Below are 24,721 nucleotides of genomic sequence, written 5' to 3'. Positions count from 1 at the left end.
GAAAGAACTGAGAGTTCTACATCCTGATTCCCAGGCAGAAGGAAGAGAGACACTGAATGTGGCTTGGGCTTCTGAAACCCCAAAGCCCACCCCTAGTGACACATTTCCTACAACAAGGCCATGCCTCCTAATCCCTCCCAAGTAGTCCACTCCCTAATGACCAAGCATTCAAATATAGGCGCCTATGGGAGCCATTCTTATTCAAACCACTACAACATAAAAATACAACTGAAAAAAATCTCAAAAGAAGAGGAGGGCTGAGCGTGGTGGCTCGTGTCTTTAATCTAAGCACTTAGGAGACAGATACAAGCCAATCTTTGAAAGTTCTGGGCCAGCCTGGTCTATATAACAAGGCCCAGGCCAGCTGAGGAGGAGGAAAGAGAGAAAAGAAAGAAGGAAGAAAAGGAGGGAACGAAGGAGGGAGCCAGGGAGGAAGGAGAGAGAGAAGATACAGTGAGATGTGAGATGGTTTAGCAGGTAAAGGTGCTTCCCACCAAGCCTGACAACCCAAGCTCAATCCCTGGGACCCAAACAGTGAAAAGAGAGAACCGATTCCCACAAGTTGTCCTCTGACCTCCATATGTATGCTGTGACTTATTTGCCTTCTCCCCAAAATAAAGGAAAAGAAAGAAAGAAACAAACAAACAAAGAAAAAAAAAAAAAAGGTCAACAGAGATGGCGTGGTGGTTAAAAGCACTTGCTGAAGCCAGGCATGGTGGTGCACACCTGTAATTCAAGCACTCTGAGAGGCAGACGCAGGTGGATCTCTGTGAGTTCAAGGCCAGCCTGGTCTACAAAGTGAGTCCAGGACAGCCACGACTGCACAGAGAAACCCTATCTGGAAAACAAGCAAACAAACAAACAAAAGCACTTGCTGAGCAACCATGAAGTCTTGTGTTTCATCCCCATTACCCACATAGCAAGCAGGTGTGGTGCCATTCACCACTATAACCCTAGCACTGTGTGGGAGCAGTGGAGAAAGCTAAATCTCTGGGCTTGCTAGCTGCCAATCTAGCCAGGAAAATGTGAACTCCAGTTTCAGGGAGAGACCCTGCCTCAAAGAAAAACTCTGGAGTAAAAGGATCCAGTACGCCCCCTCCAGCCTCCTCTTGTGCACATGTAGCATACCCCAACACACACACAGGCCCATACACGACACTTCCACACACATACACACAAGAAAGAAAAGGGGCAGGATGGGAGGGAGGAAGGGGGAAAGAAGGTGGGTGAGGGAGGTAGTGGTAGTTATATCAGCAGTTTGAAGCAAATGTTTCCCAGACAGAAAATGTTCTGATTCTTCATGCCTGCCACCCTCAGGGAAAGTTCTCACAGAGTGTCTGCTCTCTGAATAAACTAACAAGGTTCAGGGCAGGTACCTGTGTTCCCTCAGAATCCCCAGAACAGAGCCTCCTTCTCAGCTATCACCCAACACAGGCTGACATCAGGCTGCGCTCTCTCTGAGTCCCTCGAGTATGGCCTCACCTGTATCTGAACAAGTCTTTTTTTTTTTTTAATAATTTATTTATTTGTATTTTATATACATTAGTGTTTGCCTGCATGTATGTCTGTGTGAGGGTGTCTGATCCCCTGGAACAGGAGTTACAGACAGTTGTGAGCTGCCATGTGGGGGCTGGAGATTGAACCCAGGTTTTCTACACGAGCAGTCAATGTTTCTTAAAGGAAATGTTTCTTGGTTGTTTTACATTTTTTTTAAGACAGGATTTCTCTGTGTAACAGTCCTGGAACTTGTTTTGTAGATCAAGCTTGCCTCAAACTCACAGAGATCTTCCTGCCTCTGCCTCCCATGCTGGGTGCTAGGCTAGGAAACGGTTCTTGTTTGGCTGGTTGGTTTGTTGGTTTGGGGGGTTTTGAGTCAGGCTGGTTTTAAACTCATTACCAAGCCCAGGCTGACACCTCCTGTATGTCAGGATCACAGGCAAGCACAACCATGCCGTTCTCTCTTTCTCTTTCTTTCTTCCTTTCTCTCTCTTTCTTCCTTCCTTTTTTCCTTTCTCTCTTTCTTCCTTCTTTTTCTTCCTTTCTTTTTCTTTCTTTCTTCCTTTCTCTCTCCCTCCCTCCCTTCCTTCCTTCCTTTCTCCCTCCTTCCCTCCCTCCCTCCCTCCCTTTCCTTCCCTTCCTTCCTTTCTTTCTTTCTTGACTAGGATTCTCTGTGTAGCCTTGGTTGTCCTGGGCTTACTTTGTACACCAGGCTGGCCTCAAAGTCACAGAGATCCACCTGCCTTTGCCTCCCTGAGTGCTGGCATCACAGGTGCCCACTATGCGCCAGCCCTTTTTATAGACCAGGCTGGCCTTGAACTCACAGAGATCTGCCTGCCGCTGCCTCCAAAGTTCGGGGATTACAAGCCTGCACCACCATGTCCTGCCATGCCCTGCTTTCTAAAGGGAAAGTTAGGCAGCAATTTCAGCCTCTTCACAGCTTTCCAGTTTGTTCTCTGAATAGTATCCAGTGGGTGGGGCCATGACTGAGGCTAAAATAAATTCAAATGTCTGTTCATTCCCTTGCCAACATCCACCTCACCAAAAAACTATTGAACCAGGTGAAAAAAAAGTTAGTTTTTATTACAACTATTTATTTGTATTTGTGTGTGTGTTATAAAATCAAACGTAATGATTGATTAAGTAAAGCAGAATGAGCTAAATGGAGAGATGAAGCTGTATTATATAAATGCAGGTTTATTGGGAGCTTGAGAGAGGAGGCGGGGAAGGGGAACGCGTGCTGAGGAAGAGGGGGTGAGAGAGAAAGAGGGCAGAAGGGGAAAGGGGGTGATGGAACCAAGATGTCAGTTATGTAGTGAGGGGCCTCTAGGAGAGAAGCCCCGCCCCTCGGTGGAAGGCAGGGTATGGCCGCCACGCCCTGCAGCAGGTAGGGACTTTAACAGTAATCATACTTTACCAATAGAGTAGCTGAATCTGATAAGGCTTTCTGTGGGAAAGCACAAATTCGGGGACCTGTAGAGACCATTAGTGTTGCTTTGCAATGTTTTTTTTTTTTTTTTTTTTCTGGGTGCAAGTGCCCACAGAGACCAGCGGCATCAGATTCCCGGGAGCTAGAGTTCTAAGTGTTTGTGAGCTGCCAGAACAGCCTTCGGTGAGCCTGGCTTTTCCTCCTCTGGGCTGGCACAGCCTACTCCAAAGAATCACTGTTTGAGCATGGCTGAAAACCCTGGCACTATTGTAACAACCTGGCCATTTCACATCCGCGAAGTAAGAATTTGGACTTTGAACAAGTCGTTTCTTCTCTTGATTTTTTTTTTTTTTTCCTTTCCTCTTCCAATGATAGGTGGAGTACATCTCTAGCCAAAGGCGTGGTGGCAGCGTCACACATTGCTGGAGTGAGGTGCTCGAAGCAAGTGCTCAGCTGGTCTTGAACCTCTGTTTATTTCGTTTGGATGCGTCTGTCTGTCAGTGCGCATGCGCCGCAGTGCCAGATGCCAGATCAGATAGTAGCTTGCTGGAGTCAGTTCTGAGAATCAAACTCTGGTTCTCAGGCTCGGCAGCACACCCTTTACCCCCTGAACTGTGTCTTGAGGCCTGAAGGCTGGGAGATTTGTGATGATTTTTGTTTGTCTTGTTTTTTGTTTTATAAAGATTTTCATTTTTAATTATGTATATGGGGGTGTTATATACACACAAGTACGGGAAGTTTGGGCGCCCATAGCACGTAGAGGCATCAGCTCTCCCAGAGCTGGACTTACAGGGGTTTGTGAGCTGCCTGATCTGGGTCCGGGAAACTGAGCTCAGGTCTTCTGCAAAAGCATTACAAGGTTTAAACCACCCAGCCAACTCTCTAGCTTCCTGAGTTTTCCGGGGGTTTTGGCTTTAATTTTAATTTTCATTTGATGTTTTAGGTTTGGCTGTTGGCTTGCACGTATGTCTGTGCTCCACTTGTTTATCTGGTGCCCCCGAGGGTCCCAAGAGAGCATCAGATCCCATGGAACTGGAGTTATGGGCATTTGCGAGCCATCACATGGAGGCCGGGAATTGAATCCTGGTACTCTAGAAGAGCAGCCAGCGGTTAACCTCTTAACCACTGGGCCCTCTCTCCAGAAGACAAAAGCATGTCAATATAGACTAAGCTACTCTAACACTCCCAGCAATCCTCCTGCCTCAGCCTCCTGATTGGGGCAAGTACTGCATCCTCCGGAGTCATACCGATAAGGACAATAGGCTCAGGTGTATCCCTCTCAACCAAGGTTCCCAGTGAGCCTTAGGGCCAATCCCTCTCCCTGACCCTTAACTCCTCTACCATTACTGTGCCCTGTTTCTCAGAAGTATCAAATGTTTCTCTATCCAGGTCATCTGAGCCCAGAGAGACCCATGGGGTCCAATCCTGGGTCTAGTTTGCTGGCAAGGGCAAGTGCCTGAGGAAAGGCTCCACCCCATTCTACGCTGGCTGTGGGGAGAGGAGAGAGGGTAACCCCTGGCATCACAGTGCTGGGCCTCCAGGCCTGGAAAGGAGTGGTGTCACTAACCACAGGGCCTGACAGGCTACAGCTGGGAGAGGCCTGCAGGGCGATTTACAAGCCAGCATGTAAATAAGTAAGTAGGAAGGGCGGGTGGGACCTTCTCCAGTTCCCGCACAGAGGCCAGCCTGACCAGGGGCAGGGAGCGCCTACTCAAGCAAACCAAGGGTCCCGCTGCCTCCTTTACTTACTCTTTCTTTTTTTCTTTCTCCCCTTCTCACAACCTCCAACTTGTTATGCAGCCAAGGATGACCTTGAATTCTTTTTTCCCCCCTAACTCAGGGTTTCCCTGTGTAGCCTTGGCTTTCCTGAACTTGATTTGCAGACCAGGCTGTCCTCGAATTCACAGAGATCCTCCTGCATCCACCTCCCAAGTGCTGAGTTAAAGGGGGTGTACCACTGTGCTAGTCTTGTACAGTACTGGGGGTGTTGAATGCAGAAGCCAGGGCTTTGTGCATACCAAGCAAGCACTCTACTACTGTCATGTAACACATACTGCATTAAAAGTCGCTGAGGCTGGCCTTGAGCTCTTGGTCCTCCTGCTTTAAACTCCCAAATGCCGAGAATAGATCACCATAATACCTAGTAGCTAGAAGAAGAAAAAAAAAAAGGTCTTACTGTGTAGTAGAGCCTGGCCTTGAATTCATAGTAATACTCTTACCTCAGCCTCCAGAGTCCTGGGGTCACAGTTCTAAACCACCACACCTGGCCTTCCTTCTGCTAAGTCACACATCCCAGGAGCCATCTCTCCAGCCCTGCCCCATATTTTTCCATTTGGGTACTGAAAATTAAACTCAGGATCTCATGCAAAGGCATTACAAACATTTTACCCATCTCCTCAGCTTTATCACTCCATTCATAGGTCTTTGGAGCCCAGGGCAGCAGCCTAGTCTAAAACAATAGCCTCTTTCTTTCTCTATTTAGGCTCTTTGTTAGCTGTTTATTTAGCTGGTAATGAGGGTGATACCAGGGCCTTGGCTATCACTGAGCTATACTTGTGGGCTCTATTTTTTTTTTAACAGAGGCTCACTGTGTAGCCCAGGCTAGACTCTGTCCGTCCTCTCACCTCAGCCTTCCAAGTGCTTAATTATACCCATGCCTACTTTGTAGTTTTTATAGGATGAAAATACACACGTATAGATTAATGTCAAGGGAAAAAGATGCGAAACAGTAGTACTGGCTCAGGGCACACAGGTTGGAATCAGGAAGCCATTGGTAACCACAGCTCAGACATGTCCACAGCTGAGCTTTAGAACTGGTACACACCAGTAATCTCAGCAATCAGGAGGTGAAAGCAGGATGATAGCAAGTTCAAAGCCATCATCTATATTGAGTTCCAGGCCAGCTAGGGCTACATAGAAAGACCATGGGTTTTTGTTGCTGCTGTTGTTGTTGTTTGTTTGTTTGTTTTTAAACAGGGTGCTATAGGATATTTGATCACATGTGAACCCCAAGATTGTATTCTAGTTGTAATGTGGCTCAGCCCTAGCACATACCTTTAATCCAAGAACTTTCTGTTTACTGTAAACTGGTTGATGTGGTATGGCTCAGCCCTAGCACACAAACTTTCTGTAAACAGGATGAAATAAAGTCAACCATATGTCAAGAGGCAGAACCTGGAAATCCATCACTCTCTTCTGACCTCTAAGGACATCAGACATGCATGTTGCACACAGATACACATGTTGGTGAAACACCCATACACAGGGAATAATACAATACAGTATTATTGCTCACTCGTGTTACCTGTGCAGATTCTAATAGATTTGCCCTGCTTCCACCCTCCCACCCTTCTTCCTTCATCATTCCCTCTCTCTCTCCCCCTTCCTAGTCTTTTTCTCTTACAGTATGTGCAGTTAAATTCCTAGAAAAACTCAATATTGGTACAAATAGGTCTCTTTTGATTCCACATCCCAGCCTCATTTCTCCCTCCTGGGCTTCTCTCCATTGCACAATTCAAAAGTCTGTCTGTATGCAAAGCCACCCACAGGTCCTTCAGGGGCTACAGGGGCTTCCTGTCTTCCAGCAGGGGCTATCTGACTTTGCTAAAATCACCTCTTAGTAATGCTGTAGGCTCGAAAGGTCAGCAGGAAATGGATAATTTATGTAGTTAACCCCCAGCTTCTGTGCCTTTGGCAGATAAAATGTGTGGGTGGACTTGGGTTTAATCTAATGAACTGTGGGAACTGATACAAATACAGAACAGGACCATGTGCCGTGAGGTCTGTTTTTCTTACTAAGCCAGGAAAACGTGGCTGCTGGGAAGACAATACAAAAACAGGGTGGCAGAGAAGGCTCAATGAGCAAAAGTACTTGCTGCTGTGCCCGAAGATCTGAGTTCAATCGCCAAGACCAACAAGGCAGAAAGAGAGAACCTACTAATAATGCATGATGTCCCCTGGCTTCAACACATTCATGAGCATGCACACAGACACACACACACACACACACAGATAAGTAAAGAAATGTAATTTTAAAACACTTTTTAATAATGAGAAGATGGTGTACTATTTTCCTAAAACCTATATACAGTCTCCATATACTTTTTTGTTTGAGACAGGTTATCAGAGTGTGGCCCAGACTAGAACTAGCCTGGCACTTACTACTGGTAGCCCAGGGTAACGTCTTCAGAGTTACAGCAATCCTCCTACCTCAGCCTCACGAGTGCGGGGATTCCACTCAGATGACACTATCCTTCAAAAACTATTGTGGGGTGTGGGGGGGGTACTGGTGCATGCCTTTAGTCCCAGCACTTTGGAGGCAGAGGCAGGTAGATCTCTGTGAGTTTGAGGCCAGATTGGTCTACAGAGAGAGTCCGGGATAGCCAGGGCTACACAGAGAAACCCAGTCTTGAAAAACTAAAACTAAAAAAAGCCTGCTGTGGATGCTTCTTTCTGCCCTCTGTCAAGCTAGGCCTTTCCTCCAGCACTTCATGCCTATCTTTGCTCTTAGTGGCCCAGGCTGGTCATGAACTTGGAATCCTTTCATAGCTAGGATTGCAGACCGGAAAGCTGTGTGTGAGGTCCTGTCCCGAAGGCTGGTAGAACAGACTGAGCCTTGTACTCTCTGTCCCTCCTATGGGCAGAAATCAGACTTTCCAAGAGAGACACCCTTCAGGGCATTTCCCAGGTGGTCAACAGAGCCCAGGCCAGGGCCTCTTAGCTCCTCCTAGCTCAGCCCAGCCTCTCACTACCCCTCTTCACCCTTTGGGAAGCCCCAGGCCTTTCTCCCCCTGATGAAATCAAAAGGAATCCGGGTAGGAGGTTGGGCCAGAGAGAAGAGAGCTGGCTGGAACCAGTTTGTGTTTCTTCTTGGGGGGGGGGGGGGCAGGCAGTGGGGCAGAACACTTCCAGCCAATCCTAATCCACAAACTTCAACCTCATTTTCCTGGCCCAGACTCACCCTACAGGTCCCCAAGATTCTGGGTTCAGGAGGCCTCTCTAATCCTCTTCGCTCCCAAGTCTGACATTCTTACCCTTGGAAGGGTGATAGTATCTACTCTAAGAACAGACTGTGTGGTAAATTGGCCTGAGGCTATTTTGAAAAAAAATTTCGCTACATTTATTTAGTTAATTATCTGTTTATTTATTTCTCTGTATGTGTGTGTATGTGTTGCATGTGCCATGTGCCTGCGGGGAGCACCCAGTCTGTGACTGTCTGAGGAAACAGACTGAAAAGGGTCATTTTTCCTGGCTAGGGAGATGGTTTGCTGCTCAGCCTTGAGGACCTGAGTTTGAATCCCCAGCATTCATGTAAAAGCCTAGCTTACAGTAATGAATGCTGTAACTCCAGTGTTGGCAGACACAGACAGGAAGGTCCAAAGGGGTTGCTGGCCCCAACCCTAGCCAAAAATTGATGAGCTCAAGTTCTGTGAAAGACCATGTCTCAAAACATAAAAGGAAGAGCAATAGAGGCTGTCACCTGATGCCCGCCTCTGGCCTCCTCTCTTTGGTTTGTTTTTCGAGACAGGGTTTCTCTGTGTAGCCCTGACTGTCCTGGAACCCCCTCTGTTGACCAGTCTGGCCTTGAATTCACAGAGCTGCCTCTGCCTCCCGAGTGCTGGGATTAAAGGCATACCACCACCACTTTTGGTTAATCAGCCTGAAGCAGTTTTTCAAAGGAGAGGAACATGATTATAGGCCTATAAACCCAGGATTTAGTGGGTGAAGGCAAGAACACTTCAAGGTTTTATCCTTGGCTATTTAGGAAGGTTGAATTCAGCCTGGGCTACGTGAAAACCCTGTCTCAAAAAGTATAAATAAAAACAAAAACAACAAAAATGAAAGCCTTTCAACGTCTACCTGCCCTTTCTAGAGGTCCTGCTGTGCTTTATCATATACAATCCACAGCTAGGTTCTTTTGGCCCGGATGGGGTACACGTGGATGGGTGTGGTTTGGATAGATTCCTAATGCCCCGCCCCTTTCTGGTCACGCCCATTGCTGGGTATTATTATTCAGCCTTGGTTGGGTGACCAGCTCCTTTTTGATCTTGGCTCCGCCCCTCGCTCGCCACCTGGCGCCAAACGCTCCGTAACCAATCAGTGCTAGCGGACTGGCCCCCGCCTTCCCAAGCCCCGCCCTCCACCTTTAATCTTAGTTGCTTCGGTCTAGCCCTCTCAGAGGACACTCGGCGCCGCCAGGGAGGTGTTTCCTATCCTCGTTGGCGCCACTTTCTACGCTCCCGGGCCGCTGCCTATTATGCATCCAGAAATCTGACTTCCTCTCCAGGGCCGCAGACCCTCCGTCTCCAGGACCCACGTGTCCGAGAGCGGGTGCCCCAGCTTTGGGATCCAGGTCTCCCGGAGCCAGGCATCCTGGATCTACGCCACCTAAGTTGAACTTCTTGAAGATCTCGGCCACCTGAGCGTCCTCAATCCTTGGAAGCAAAGACACCCCTCATCCCACGCCCTGGCCTGAAGAACTGTCCTTCCCGCCCCCCAACAAAAAAGAAAAGCAACCTAGGTGCTCTCAGCTCCCAGTTTTCGGAGATTCGACACCGCCTGGAAAAGTAAAGGGTTCTTGGCACTCAGCCTCCCGAGGAACTTAGGACCCTCCAGCCTCCGAGAGCGGGTGGGACGCACAACTTCCAGGACCGCTGCGAAGTTCTAGCTTCCGCTCTCCGTCCTAAGGACATTGCCCAGGCTCTAGGCGCGCAAGGAACCCGCAATTGCGGCTCAGCATGGTCGTGGATCCCCCTAAGGCCGACCCCAAAGTGGTGGCGGTGGATCCCACCGCGAACGGTGGCCCCGCTCTGGGCTCCAAAGAGGACAAGGGTTCGACAGCAGGTGGCTGCTGCAGTTCCTGGCACCAGGTGCGCCGCTGCCTTCGCGCCAACCTGCTGGTGCTGCTCACGGTGGTGGCGGTGGTGGCCGGAGTGGTGCTAGGGCTGGGGGTCTTGGCGGCAGGCGGAGCTGAAGCGCTGGGCCCCGCGCGCTTGGCTGCTTTCTACTTCCCGGGAGAGCTGCTGCTGCGGCTGCTGAAGATGATCATCCTGCCGCTCGTGGTGTGCAGCCTGATCGGAGGTGCGGCCAGCCTGGACCCTAGCGCGCTCGGCCGTGTGGGTGCCTGGGCGCTGCTCTTTTTCCTGGTCACCACACTGCTCGCGTCCGCGCTTGGCGTAGGCGTGGCCTTGGTGCTGAAGCCGGGCGCCGCCTTTACCCCCGTCAACGACTCGGTCCGAAACCCTAGTGTCCACAATACACCCACCAAGGAGGTGCTGGATTCCTTCCTGGACCTTCTAAGGTGTGTTACCGCCGGGCATTGGGGTGGGAAGGGCCCGGTGCAAGCGAGCAGTCTGTCTTCTTTACCCTCTCGGGTGCAGGGATTACACGTGTGTACCACCACTAGTGACAAAGAATGGGACTTTGGGTCCTCCAGAGTGAGACATGCCTTCTAGAGTCTAGGCAAACACGAGGTAATGGTGACGAGTGGGGGAACTTTTACGGAAGTTCCCTAAATTTGGGGGCGGATCTAGACATAGGGAAGAAGAGTACTCATTCCTAGTCTTGTTATGTTTTTGAAGACAGAGTATACAGGATCTCCACAGCCAAGCATTGCCTTGAACAGGAGTTCTTCCTGCCTCTATCCCCCAGTTGACGGGAATGACAGAGCATCATTTTCCTTACTGAAAACAAGGCTACGAGTAGCTCACAAATAACTCAGGCTGCTCTCCCAGCAGTCCTGCCTCGGCCTTCTTGCTTGTAAGGGGAGTGTCAGAAGAGATACAAGGTCTGCCCTAAGGAAAAGAGCCAGAGCCAAGCCCCTTCCCGCCCCCCCCCCCAAAGAAAGTATGCCCCACAGAAAAACAGCTGTTCAAACTATGGAGAGGCAAAGGACAGAGATGGGGCTCCTGGATTAAGATTCAGACCCAGGGAGCCGCTGGAGGCCCAGTGGTGATGTGAGGGGTTTCCTGATTCCCAGCAATGAGTGTCCTTGAAGGTCACCTGGACACAGCTTCGTACTCTCCCTAACCCCTCTAGTTCAGCTGGGCCAGGCAGCCAGCCTTCCGGTGCCTTCTCCCTCCCTGCCTCACCATCTCATTTCCTCCTTTCTGCTGCCCTTTAGTGCCTCCCCCCCCAAGCGGGAGGGGGCACTGAACCCTCCTGTACACTCTCCACTTTTGACAACTCTAGACTCCCAGTCCATGTGGCCTTGCCATGAGGCCTCTGATTCAGTGTCTTCAGATTGGGGACTGGAAGAGAAGACGGGAGGAAACTGTGAGTCAGAAAACAGCATCCTCTGCTGCTGGGCCACAGACTGGGCCCTTGGCCCTGAATTGAGTATACCTTCTGGCTGGTGGAGATTAGCTGGATCCTGGGCCCTGCCCTGGGCTGCAAACGGGCACACCCGCCTTCAGGCTGTTTATGAACAGCGGTTTTTCCTCCCACTCTCGCTCAAAACAGCTGGAACTCACACTTGGCTGGCTGACCACCCTCAGTCTTAGCCAGAATTCTTCACAACCAGCTGGCACGCAAGTGCACACAGGCACTCAAACACACGTGGCCTTCAACTGGCAGTGAGACACACATATCCATCAGGGACTGGGCACCTATACATTCTTACCCTTATTTTATGTGTATGGGTGTCTTGCCTGCGTGTATGTTTGCACTACTGTGTGCCTGGTGCCTACAGATGCCAAAAGAAGGTGGTTGTATTTCCCGGGACTGTAGTTAGATGAGGTTGAAAGCTGCCGTATGTGAGCTGGTAATCTGTCTTCTAGCCTGCCTGAACCTCATATCTCCCCCACTAGCACTCTTCATGGAACCACATTGTTTGTTTGTTTCTCTAGTGTGTTTTTTAGAGACAGTTTCTCTGTGTGTGCCCTTGGCTGTCCTGGAACTCAGAGATCCAGCTGCCTCTGCCTCCTGAGTGCGGGGATTAAAGACAAGTGCCACCACTGCCCAGCATGGAGCCACTTTCAATCATGCCACCAGCCGTGTGAATGCTCAAACCCATGCTCAAATGGGCAGTACAAGTCAAACGTGGTGACCCACAGTGCCAAGACCCAGCACTGGTGAGGTGGAGGCAAGAGGATCAGGAGTTCTAGGCCAGCCTGCACCAGGACAAACTCTCACTTCCTTGGGCTAGTTTTTTTTTGTTTGTTTGTTTGTTTGTTTGTTTGTTTTTTACTTTCTGTGTCTCAATTTTCCTTGTTGTTTTTGTTTAGTTTGTATTTTGTTTATTTGTGGATTTTTGAGACAGGGTCATGCTGTGTAGCCTTGTCCTTGCAGCAGTCCCCATGCTTGCACCAACATACCTACAGTCCCTTCAGTTAAAAAGGAGTTGTCTGTGTAAAGCAGTAGTGCCCCACGGGGCATATGGCAGACACACACACACAAGTGGCCATGCAAGAACAGATGAATATTCATGGCCAGAACAGCCGTCCCTTGTCACCAGCTCTTAGCCTGTCACCATTCATCAAGCCCAGGCCTCACCCCTCAACCCACCAGCCTGTCCCTTAGGGATAAACTTGACCTGAGCCCTCCAGGAAGTAGAAGTAGCTGATGCAAGACGCCCAGGGTATTAAATGGTTTCTGGGGGCGGAGTTGAGGCCTGGTATGACCCTGCCCTTGGCTGCTTCTCAAAAGCCCAGTATTTTTTTTTTTTCCCTAACTCACAATCCCTTGGTTCTGAAAATACCAGCTTCCTGGGGCCAGAAGAGGCCAGTTGAAACTTCCACATCCTGGAAAAGGTGTGCTGGCTCGGTGGTGTTGGACTGTCTGTATCTCCAGCTAGTCTGAGGTCTGAAGGATCACACATGTCTGAGGCCAGCCTAGATAACTTAGCAAGACCCTGTTTCAAAAAATAAAGAGCACCGAGGATGTGGTTCAGTGGTAGAATGGGCAAGGTTCTATAATGGAAAAAAAAAAAAATCAAAAGGACTTGGGGGGGGTGTGTGTGGCTCAGGGCTTTAGGTACTTTTGTTGCCAAGCCTGAAAACCTGAGTTTGAAATCCGGAACTATACAATAGATGGAAAAACCGACTCCTGCACTCAAATGGGGGCACACATATGCTCCCCAGTGAGTAAACAAATGTTTATGGCTGGCCATGGTGGCACATGCCTTCAGTCCCAGCACGATGGCAGAGGCAGGTGGATCCCTGTGAGTTCAAGGCCAGCCAGGGCTACGAGGCAAGAGACTATCCAAAGAAAAATTTTGGAGTGGGGTATGTGTGTCATGAAGAACATGGTTGTAATCCTAGCACTTGGGAGGTGGAGGCAGGAGGGTCGGAAGTTTAAGCTCACCTTCAGCTGCATAGCTATACAGTGAGTTTGAGGCCAGCCTGGCTACACGAGACCCTTTTCTTTAACAACCAAGAGAGGCCTGCCCTGTCCCTCTCCTGTTTGATTCGTCCCCACACTCTCATCACAGCATCTTAACAACACTGTCTATTTCTGCAGGGATGTTTTCCCCTCCAATCTGGTGTCTGCTGCATTTCGATCTGTAAGTCCTATGGGATGTGCTGGGAGCCGGGTGGCGATGGGCAGAAAAAAGGAAAATGCATGTACTAACTTGCCGGGGGTTTTACACACACACACACACACACACACACACACACACACACACACACCAATAAAATTAAATTTTAAAAAGAAAGAAATGAAAATATGTGAGAGCCTTGGTGGAGCCTGTAATTCTAGCTCAGAAAGGCTGAGGTAAGAGCATAGAGAGTTCAGGCTACCCAAGGAGATAGTGTCTCAATAAATGAAACTGGGCATGATGGCTCTTACCTATAATCCCAGCACTTGGGAAGTTGATGGGGAAGGATCAGGAGTTCAAGGTTATTCTTCCCTCACTCCATCTGCAGTATGCTACCTCGTATGTATCCAAAACCGACTCATGGGCACTACAGGTGAGCTGAATGGTGGAGGTTCAACAGAGCCTGGCCGCCAGGCGCCCCCTCTTCCCCCTCTTTGTCTTTTGAATCTCCCGAAAGTTTAGTGAAATTTATATTTAAACTCAGGTTAGTGTGCAGTCCTTGCCACTGGGGCTGTGGCTCATGGGCAGAGAGCGTACCTAGCATCTGTGAAACCCTGGGTTCCATCCATGCCTGCATACAGCAGGCATAGTGGCGCACCTGTGATTCCAGCAATAAGGAGGAGTAAAGACATTTCAGAAGCTCAGGGTCATCCTTGGCCACATAGGGAATTCTAGGCCAGCCTGGGTTACAAAGACTATTTCAGAAGGCAGTGGGTGGGAAGATGGGAGGGGCCAGGGTGGAGCAGGTTCTGGGCATTGCTGTTCCCAGCATGGTAGTTGGGAGCCATGATGACAGTTGGCACTAATCCTTTCAACCCTGTCTGCAGCGAGTCAACCACTGTCCACACAGAGAGATCAACGAAACCACGGTCCAGGTGAGCAGGGCAGGGACTGAGGAAGCTATGCCGCTGGCCCATTGGGGCTTTTCAGTTTGCCTTCTACCCTTTGCTGTTTGAGCCTTCCCCCCAAAAAACATACGGTGTGGGGGCTGGAGAGATGGCTCAGTGGTTAAGAGTACAGGCTGCTCTTCCTGGGTTAAATTCCCAGCACCCACACAGCAGCTCACAACTGTCTGTAACACCAGTTCCAGGGGGTCCGACACCCTCACATAGATAGTGCAGGCAAGCACATTTGAAGGAAAAAAAAAAAAAAAGGTATAGTGTGAAATTTGATTTAAAGTTTTCAGTCTAAGATGGTGTCGGCACAGGCCTTTAATCCCAGCCCTCGGGAGGCAGAGGCAGGTTGATCTCTGAGTTTGAGGCCAGCCTGGTGTATAGAGTTCCAGGACAGCCAGGGCCATGTCTGTAGTCCTTGGAGCTGGGGCTGCAGCTCAGTGGGTGGAGTGTTTATTTAGCATGGATGAAGCCCAGATTCTGTCCCTAGCGCCATATGAACCAGAAATGGTAGTGTGTGCCTATCACCCTACACTGGGGATATGGAGGCACGAGGATCAAAAAGTTCAGGGTTATCTCTGGATCCCTATGAGGTTCAGAGGCTAGCCTGGATTATGAGACCCTATGAAATTCCGTGTTCCTTAATATCTCCTGAGATTCTGGGACCAACTCTTCCCTGATGCCTGCTGGGCAAGCCCTCAATACCAAGCCATGCCTCCAGCCCCCCGGCTCCTCTGTGTCTGCCTAGTTCATTTCCTGTTAGCAAGGGTATGTTTCTCCTTGTTCTTTGAATGCTCAGTTTATATTCATTTCTGGGTTCTGCTCTCTAGAGCCTCATGTGAATGCATGTGTGGGGGGACATATGTAGAGGTCAGAGGACAGCTTGTGGGAGTCAGTTCTCTTTTACTGAGTAGGTCTCCCTAGAATCAGATCTGGGTGATCAGGCTTGGTGGCAAGTTCCTCCCCCACCCCACCCCCACCTTTTTAAAAGATTGATTGATAGATGCATGTTGCTTTCGTGCATAGAGGCCAGAAGAAGTTGTTGATTCCTTGGAGATGGGGTTAGAGGTGTTGGTAGGACAGCCATGTTGTGACATACATGAATGCTGGGGTCCAAAATCTATCTACTCCAGCCCCATCTACTCCCAGCTGATAACTCCTGTCAGTACCTACCTTGCTTGGGTACTCTCTTAGTTTGCTTTTTATTGCTGTAAGAAACATCATGACCAAAAGCAGCTTGGAAAGGAAAGAGTTTTTTGGTTGGCTGGTTGGTTGTTTTTTTTTTGTTTGTTTGTTTTTTTGTTTTTTTTTTTTTTGTTTGTTTGTTTGTTTGTTTTTCCAAGATAGGGTTTCTCTGTTAGCCTTGGCTATCTGGACTTGCTTTGTAGACCAGGCTGGCCTCGAACTCACAGTGATCCGCCCATCTCTGCCTCCCAGAGTGCAGGATTAAAGGCATACGCCATCATGTCCAGTGAAAGGGTTTGTTTTACCTTTAGCTGTATCCACAGTGTGTCACAAAGAGACACAGGGCAGGGATCTGGCAGCAAGATCTTAAGCAGGGGCCAAGGAGAAATACTGTTTACTGGCTTGCTCAGCCAGCTTATAGAATCCAGAACCCACCTGCCCCAGGGTAACACTCTTAACCACAGTGGGCTGGGGCCTCCCACATCAGTTATTAATCAAGAAAATACTGTATAGATTTGCCTACAGCCAATATGATGGCTCCTCAGCTGAGGTTGTTCCTTCTTCCAAGATAACCTAGCCTGTGTAAAGCTGACCAAAATAATAATAATAATAATAATTAATAAATAAAAAGCAGGACTGGTTAGTTCCAGCCCTGCTCCCTGTGGTGAGCCCTGATCTAGCTTCCTGGGCTTTGGCAGCCTAGGACAGGTACTGTAGCTGTACCAATGGGTTAATGCTCTCTCTGTCTGCCTGCCCTGTCTCCTCCCCAAAGGTGAGGTGTGAGGAGGATGGCATGAACATCCTGGGTCTGGTGATGTTCGCTATCGTCTTTGGTGTGGCCCTGAGGAAGCTGGGGCCTGACGGTGAACTGCTCATTCGTTTCTTCAACTCCTTCAACGATGCCACTATGGTCCTGGTCTCCTGGATTATGTGGTAGGTGATGGGGATGGAGGATGGCCATGTCTCTGGTACCGACGTGCTCCCCAGAGCCCAAAGGAGTCTGCATTCAAATCTAGTGTCCACCATTCCCTGGCTGTGTGAATGACGAGCCTTCCCTGTGCCTCAGTTTCCTCTTATATAAAAAGGGTAACTATCCTGGTATTCCATTGGCATTGGGACTGATGCATTTGCCTCCTTTATTGTACTAGAAGGTGATGGATGACAGCCAAACTGATGTGGCACAGCTTTTAATGTAATAACATGGCTTGTTTTGAATTGAGGATCTGGGACAGTACCTGCCATACCTGGTTCCCACAGAGTAGGTGAATCACGAAAACACAGGAGAGGTTTGTTTGGGGTCCGGGTATCTGTCACGCAGCCAGACAGTGCTAGCCTCACAGGGTCATGTGCTCCACCCCTGTGCCTGGCCACTTAGGAAACTAGTTAGCAGCTCCCAACAGGCGCACCATCCTTCGGTTTTTGTTAAATGACTGCAGGAAATGAAAGTGAGAACCACACCCAGAGGCCTCCGGCTTTCCCCATGTCCATCTGGTCTCATGTCAACTCCACCTACCCTGCCTGGATCTGAAAAGACAAGATGGCTACTTAAACTAAATCAAACCAAACATTTTATATTTTAAAGCTCTCCAGATTACAACATACAGAATTTTCCTGGGGCTGGAGAGATGGCTCAGTGGTTAATAGCCCTGGCGTGGCTTCCAGAGGACCTGGGTCAGTTAGCCAGCATTGCAAGCATCTTCCAGGTCCAGGGGATCCGTTGCCCACTTCTGACGTGTGTGGGCACTGCACCCATGTGGTGCACAGACATACAAGCAAAAGCACCTTGCGCATTCAGTGTTCTTCCAGAGGATCTAGGTTTGATTTCAAACACCCACATGGTGGCTCATAATCATTTATAACTCCAGTTTCAGGAGATCAGACCCCACCACCACCACCGGCATCTTAGGGCCCCCAGGATGAACATGATGAATAGATATACATGTAGGCAAAACACTCATACACAGAAAAAAATGGGAAAATTTTTAGGCAGGTATGGTGGAACATGCCTTTAATCTCAGTTCTTGGGAGGCAGAGGCAAGAGGGTAGATGTTTGTTGATTTAAGTCCAGCCTGTTCTACATAGCCAGTACCAATCAAGTGAGGCAACACTTCCAAAGCTAAGCAAAACAAAACCAGGTGTGGTGGCGCACATCTGTAATCTCAGCACTGGGGGAGGCAGAGGCAGGTGGATCTCTGTGAGTTCAATGGTAGCCTGGTCTACAAAGCAAGTCCAGGTTAGCCAGGGCTACACAGAGAATTCCTATCTCCAAAACAAAACAACTGCCATGCTCATTGCTCATGCCTTTTTGTTGTAGATTTTTGGAAATAGGGTTTGACTATGTAGCTCAGGCTTGCCTCAAACTCAATATTCCTCCACTCTTGCACCTGAGTGATGGAAATATAGGTGTCCACAACCACACTTGGGTGCTGTTTGTGTGTGTGGCACTGGGAATCTGGCCCAGAGCCAAGTAACTGCTAAGTAAGTAATCTTTGGCTGAGCCACACCCCAGCCCCTCACTGGGAGGTTCTAGATTCTACCACTGAGCTGCATGCCTGTCCCTAGTGTGTCTTGATCAGTAAGAGCCCTAAGATGGATCATCAAGGTGGTGATGTGGGTAAGAACAGCTTCCAAGGCAGCTTGGTTTCCTGCACTGGTGCTGCCCTTTACCAGATGGGTGCTGTACTCAAAATTAAACTTAACTTCCTTATGCCACAGTTTTTCTCCACAGAAAATGGAGGTGGTGCCAGCTGCTTCAAAGGACACAAAAGAGTTAATAACCTGTACTGTTCTCTGGACAGTACCTGGTCTGTCCCATGCTCAGAATAAACAATGGCAAATATTTATTTAAGCATTTGTGCTTATAAATTTCTAGGCAAGTCTAAGTGGCTAGGACTTGGCCAACTGGCCCTCCCTAATTGCACAAATGGCTAGGAACTGGCACCTTTCTTTTGTGTAAAGAAAAAAGAGCTGAGGAGACAATCAGCCTTGGCCAGCTGGGCAAGAGGGTATTGGGAAACCTGGCTGACAACAGGATCACCATGGGAGTCTTTGCTCTAGGAGACAGGGATGGTAGTTGCACCAGAAGTGGGTACAAATGCCTCCCAGCTAGTGTCTCACTTCATCCTGTAGCAATTCCTGAAGGTCAGTAGCGTTACATTGCCTGGTTGGTGTTTTATTTATTTTGTGGTGAAGACTAAAAGCATGGCTTTAGGCTACCACTAAGACACACCTCTAGCCCCTCACTGGGGGATTCTAGGCAGGGGCTCAATCAATCACTGAGCCATACCTGTCAGCCTTCGTTTTACTTTTTGAGACAGGGTTTTATGCCTTTAACATTCATATATATAAACTTATATAGAAATATATTTATATATAATGTATATTAAATATAATTATATAAATTTGTATTTATATATAATAATTTAAATTTTATGTGGATGAGTGTTTGGCCTGCATGTATGCCTGAGTGCCTTGTGCATTCAGTGCCGGTGGAGGTTCGAAGAAAGTTTCAGATTCCCTGGAGCTGGAGTTCCAGGCTGTTATGAGCCACCATGTGGGTTCTGGAAACTGAAAAGCAGCCAGTGATCTGCTGAGACATCTCTTCAGACCCTGGCCTTGGCCTTAACTTCCTAAGTCTGGGATGGCAGCTTTGTAGTCTGTTTTAGACACATGTTCAGTGTTGGCTCTACTAGCTACGACCACCGTGCTTATAATAGGAACTCCCTAGCGGGGTATCAGTCAGCCATGATCAAAGGTTTAGGGTTGGCTATGCTGCAAGTGCCATAGACCTAGGAGTTAGCGTGACCCAGTCACACTTTTTCTTTTTTTCTGAGAGTGTGTTCCTGTCAGCAGTTGCTATACCAAGCAAGCCGAAAGGAAATGAGTCAGTGGTGGGTGCTTCTTTCTCTCATTCGATGTCAAGTCTAGATCAAAAGCCACTGTTCAGGCAGGTATGGGAGCGTGCGGGCTTCAAAGGGAAGAAGCGTGTCTACAAGAGTCTCTCACAGGACAAAGGTGGCTCCCTGGGCAACTCCAGACTTCAGGGAGAGGCTGGGAAATGTGGTCAGCTGCAGTGCTGGGACAGTCACAGAGTCTGCAGCAGCCATGTGTCTTCCCTGATGATCAGGTACGCGCCTGTGGGCATCTTGTTCCTGGTGGCCAGCAAGATTGTGGAGGTGAAAGACATCAACCAGCTCTTCATCCGCCTCGGCAAATACATCATCTGTTGCCTGCTGGGCCATGCCATTCATGGGCTCCTGGTTCTGCCTCTCATCTACTTCATCTTCACCCGAAAAAACCCCTATAGGTTTCTGTGGGGCATCACGACGCCACTGGCCACAGCTTTTGGGACCTCTTCTAGGTGAGCCCTGCTAACCAGATGTAACAAAGGGACCTGGGAGCGGGTTTTGCTGTTTGAAGACCTGTGAAATATTGTGACCAGGGCTCTTTGATGTGAACACAGATGTCCTTTTTCTCTGTGACGGTTTTTCTTTTCTTATTTTGTATGTTACGTGTACCATCAGTGTCTTACCTGAATGTACGTCTGCAGTGTCTGCAGGGCCTCTACAGAGGCCAGGAGGAGGGTGTTTGATTGCCCTGGGACTGTATGTACAGCTATGAGCCACCATGTGGGTCCCGGGGATTGAACCTAGGTCCTCTGGAAGAGCAACCATTGCTCTTAACCACTGAACCATCTCTCCAGCCCTCCTTCTTAGTTGCTTGGGGCTCTCGAGTCTACTGCCCTCGAAAAGAATGAGACAACTACTGACTTAGCCTTTTCTTTCTGTCGCTTTTTTCTTCTCTCGTTTGTGTGTGCTGTACACATGTGAGTGTAAGCTCACAATGCAGTGTGTGTGTACGTCAGAGGACACTACAGGTACCCTCCTTACCTCCTACCTTCTTTGATTGTCTTTGGTTTGCCTCTGTGTATTCAGGCTAGCTGGCCTTCAAGTTTCTGGGATCCCCACCTTCTGTCTCTGTAGGGGTGCTAGGATCATAGAAATTTGGACTGTGTGTCTGATTTTTACATGGGTATGTGGAATTGAACTCTGATCATCATGTTTGTACAACCAAAACCATCTCCCCAGCCTTTTGGTTTTTTTCTAACATTTATTCTTAGCCAGGCGGTGGTGGCACACCCCTTTGATCTCAGAGGCAGGCAGATCTCTGAGTTTGTTTTGAGGTCATCCTGGTCTACAGAATGAGTTCCCAGGATAGCTAGGGCTACACAGAGAAACCCTGTCTCAAAAAAAAAAAAAACCCAACCAAAAAAAAACATTTATTCTCGTATATGTTTGTACATCAATGGAGGTCAGAGGACAACTTGGGGACATGGAGCCTTTTTTCTACTGGGGTTGAATTCAGGGTGTTGGGTTTGGCAACAAACACCTTTACCTTATCCCTCCCCCCCCACCTTTGTGGTGCTTTGGATTGAAACCATGACCTTGTTTGTGCTAAGGATGAGCCCCATCACAGAGCCACACCCATCAGCCCTAACTGGGGCCATCTAGGCACATGCTTAACCGCTGACCTACATTCCAGCCCTCTTGGTTTTGAGGCAAGGTCTCACTGGGTTAGCCTAGGCTGCTCTCAAACTTGGAATCCTTCCGGGTATGGTGGCGCTTGAATCCCAGCACTTGGGAGTCAGTGGTAGGAGAATCTGAGCTCTATTCGAAGAGAGCCTGTTCTGCATAGCAAATTCTAGGCCAACTACATACATAGTGAGACCCTGTCTCAAAAACAAAAAAACAAAAAACAAACATGCATACCCATACAAAAGAACCTTGGTTCTCAGCCTCCCAGGTGTTGAGGTTACAAACATTCACCACATCCAGCCTTCTGCAGGTGTTTGCGGAGGCCTCATACTACACTCCCAGTACTGTTCAGGAGCCGTCTGTTTAGCGGGAGGAAGGGGGTTTTGAGCAGGTGGGTGGGGCCTCTGGATGAGGTGGGTAGGGCTGATCGGTAGGTGAGGTCCTCAGCTGGGGCTGGACCCCCAGAGTGGCTACTGGGCCGGCCTAGCCTTTGTGGTCCAGGAGTGCCTGCCCGGGTTCACCCAGTGTGATGTTCTCCCTCAGCTCTGCCACCTTGCCCCTGATGATGAAGTGTGTAGAGGAGAAGAACGGTGTGTCCAAACATATCAGTCGGTTCATCCTTCCCATTGGTGCCACGGTCAACATGGATGGGGCGGCGCTGTTCCAGTGTGTGGCGGCGGTGTTCATTGCACAACTAAATGGGGTGTCCCTGAACTTCGTGAAGATCATCATCATCCTGTGAGTGCGAGGCGCTGTGGCAGGAGCCCTGCCTCCATCACTGCTGCAGCTTCCTCACCTCTCCTCCTCCTTCCCCAGGGTCACAGCCACTGCGTCCAGCGTGGGAGCAGCAGGCATCCCTGCAGGGGGCATCCTCACCCTTGCCACCATCTTGGAAGCAGTCAACCTCCCTGTCAGTGACATCTCCTGGATCTTGGCCGTGGACTGGCTAGTGTGAGTGGAGCCTTGGGAGTTTGGGGGACTGAGGAGTCTCCTGGGAAAGGGCATGAGGACATGAAGACAAGACAGGTCTAGAAGATGCAGGTGGGAACTTAATTGTCCCATTCATGGGGATGGTTAGTACCCTGGGGTTGTTTGTTTTGTTTTTTTTGTTTGTTGTTTGTTTTTCGAGACAGGGTTTTTCTGTGTGGCCTTGGCTATCCTGGATTTGCTTTGTAGACCAGGCCTTGAATGTTAGGGTCCAGAGGAAGCAGCACAAACCACTCAGATACTGGTCTCGGTTAGACCTAGATGGTTTAATGAGCACAACAGCCAAAGAATGACCCCTGGCCATGATCGGGGACACAGTGGACACCTGAGCCAAATTGTGACATTGGTTGTCTTCCACAATCAGCTTATCAAGGCAAAAAACCACAATCAGCTCCTACAGGGGGAAGGATGGTGGCACAGGGCAGTCATCTCTGCCTCAAGGTGTTTTTGCTAACTAGACAAAGCAGTTGTAGCTAGCCTTGAAAGTGTGCCTGGCAGCTGGGGCTGGCTGTGTTTGTTATGATTGGAGAATTTCTAGGAATATCAAGCCGTAGAGTATGCTAAACATTAACATCGTTTTTTTGTCAACCTGACCTTGCACAGAGAGCTTTTCCCTAGAGCGATAAGCTGAGATGATGTGACTGTTAGGCCTGAAACAAAAGTAAGTATAGTTATGTCACCTAAAAGGAGCAGGCCTCATCACAAACTCACAGAGATCCACCTGCCTCAGAAAACTTGGGCTGGGCAGAGACAGATGGATCTCTGAGCTCATTGGCTGGTCAGTCTGACTGACAGATGTCATTATGTTCAGTTCAGTAAGAGATGCTGTCTCATAAGATTGTCAGATGCACATCATTCGTTTGGGTTTTTTTGTTTTGTTTTGTTTTTTGTTCTGTTTTGTCTGTTTGTTTTTTAAAACAGGGTTTCTCTGTGTAGCCTTGGTTGTCCTGGAACTCAATAGACCAGGCTGGCCTCAAACTCAGAGATCTGCCTGCTTCTGCCTCCCGAGTGCCGGGATTAAAGGCTGCCGCCACCGCCACCGCCACCACCACCTCAACCAGGTTGGTAGTACACATCTTCCAGTGCTTGGGAGGCTGAGGCAGGTGAGAATCACTGAGTTTGAAGCCAGCCTGGTCTACATAGTGAGTTCCAGGAAAGCTGTGCTGAGAGACCCTGTCTCGTAACAGCATTTTTAGTGGGAGAAGGCAGACCATTTGGGCCCTGCTTTCCTGCCTCCTCTTCCTTCCCTCTCACTTTGTTGCTGCTTGTACCCTTTTAGGGACAGGTCCTGTACTGTACTCAATGTGGAAGGTGATGCGTTTGGGGCTGGACTGCTTCAAAGTTATGTGGATCGTACCAGGATCCCAAGCTCAGAGCCCGAATTGATCCAGGTGAAGAATGAAGTGTCTCTGAATCCACTGCCCCTCACCACAGAAGAAGGGAACCCCCTTCTCAAACAGTACCGAGGACCGGCCGGGAACGCTACTGCCACCTGCGAAAAGGAATCCGTCATGTGAATATCAGGAGGGACTTCTGTGCCCTGGCAATATCACATTGGAAGTGGGGGTCATGAGGGCTGGTTAAATGGACAGGTATGGGCTCCACTGCTATTTACACAGTGCAGGAAGCCAGGGCCCTGTCTGATTCCTGGAAAGGCTCTTAGGAGCCTCATTGCTGGGGTACATGTATTTATATATGAATGTATACGCAAATGTCTCCAACCTGTACACACCCAAGGAGATGACATTCTCTGCCACCTGGAGCTGTCCCTCCTATCTGTCTCAGGCCATGGGGTGCCCTGTAGAGTTCTCTTACCCTTTGAAGGCAAAACTGTTGTGATGTGATGTGTTAATGGCCATAGCTGCTGTGGTGTGTGTGTGTGTGTGTGTGTGTGCGCGTGCTGTGACCTTCCCAGTAGTCCCTTTGTGACAACAAACACTCCCAGGGGAAAGCCAAGGAAAAATAACTGTCATTACAGGGCACATTGTTTTTTAGCAATAAAACGGTGTCAAATGTATTAAATGAGATCCCCTAGAGTCTGACTAATATCAGGCGTGTCAGCATTTGGGAAGCAAGTTCAAGGGTTTTTTTTGTTGTGTTTTGTTTTTTGTTTTGTTGCTTTTTAAACTTTTTATTGGTTCTTTGTGAATTTCACATCATGCACCCCAATCCCACTCACCTCTCCCTCCCCCCTAACCACCCTCTTCCCCTGTTAGCTCCCTCCCAACAGAGCGGGAAGGATGTTGTGGAAGTTGTAGTGAGTCAGTGTCTCCCACAGTGAGTCATGGATGTGTCCCTTCGCATGCCCTTTTGTCTAGGCTTCTTTGCTTGCTAATGTCCATTAACAAGTCATTCTGGTATTAGGCCTCTGGCTTCTGCTACTCTGTCAATACTGGAACCTCCCTGGGACTCCTCTTGGATGTCCTGTTGATGCCATGTGTCATGGAGATCCTGTAGTTTTGGATCTTTACTATCTTTGGGATTGTCATGTGCTCCAGCAGTTCACTGATGGGTTGGATGTTGGGGTAGGCCAGTTCAGAGCCCTGGGTCTGGGCCTGAGCTATCTGAGCCGGTCAGCCGCAGGCCTCCACCTTCAGGGCTGGCTCACCAGCACCGGGCCAGCTCCACCCTGCCGCTCAGGTGAGGCACCAGACCCACT

General features: G+C 49.1%; 1 protein-coding gene across 1 annotated transcript; it reads left to right on the top strand.

The window, feature by feature from the left end:
- The first annotated feature begins 9,104 nt into the window (after positions 1–9,104).
- Positions 9,105–24,113, top strand: Slc1a5 (solute carrier family 1 member 5). Its single transcript, XM_055615635.1, has 8 exons — positions 9,105–10,226; positions 13,385–13,427; positions 14,291–14,338; positions 16,314–16,474; positions 19,668–19,901; positions 21,619–21,813; positions 21,892–22,026; positions 23,342–24,113. Exons 1-8 carry the CDS (start codon positions 9,664–9,666, stop codon positions 23,577–23,579), a joined length of 1,617 nt encoding a protein of 538 aa, XP_055471610.1. The 5' UTR covers positions 9,105–9,663; the 3' UTR covers positions 23,580–24,113.
- The last annotated feature ends 608 nt before the right edge of the window (positions 24,114–24,721 follow it).

The sequence above is a fragment of the Psammomys obesus genome, unplaced genomic scaffold (genome assembly GCF_907164565.1).
Source record: "Psammomys obesus unplaced genomic scaffold, mPsaObe1.curated_primary_1811, whole genome shotgun sequence".
NCBI classification, from domain to species: domain Eukaryota; kingdom Metazoa; phylum Chordata; class Mammalia; order Rodentia; family Muridae; genus Psammomys; species Psammomys obesus.
The sequence above is the reverse complement of the archived record's forward strand: the minus strand, read 5'-3'. Positions and strand labels throughout refer to the sequence as shown.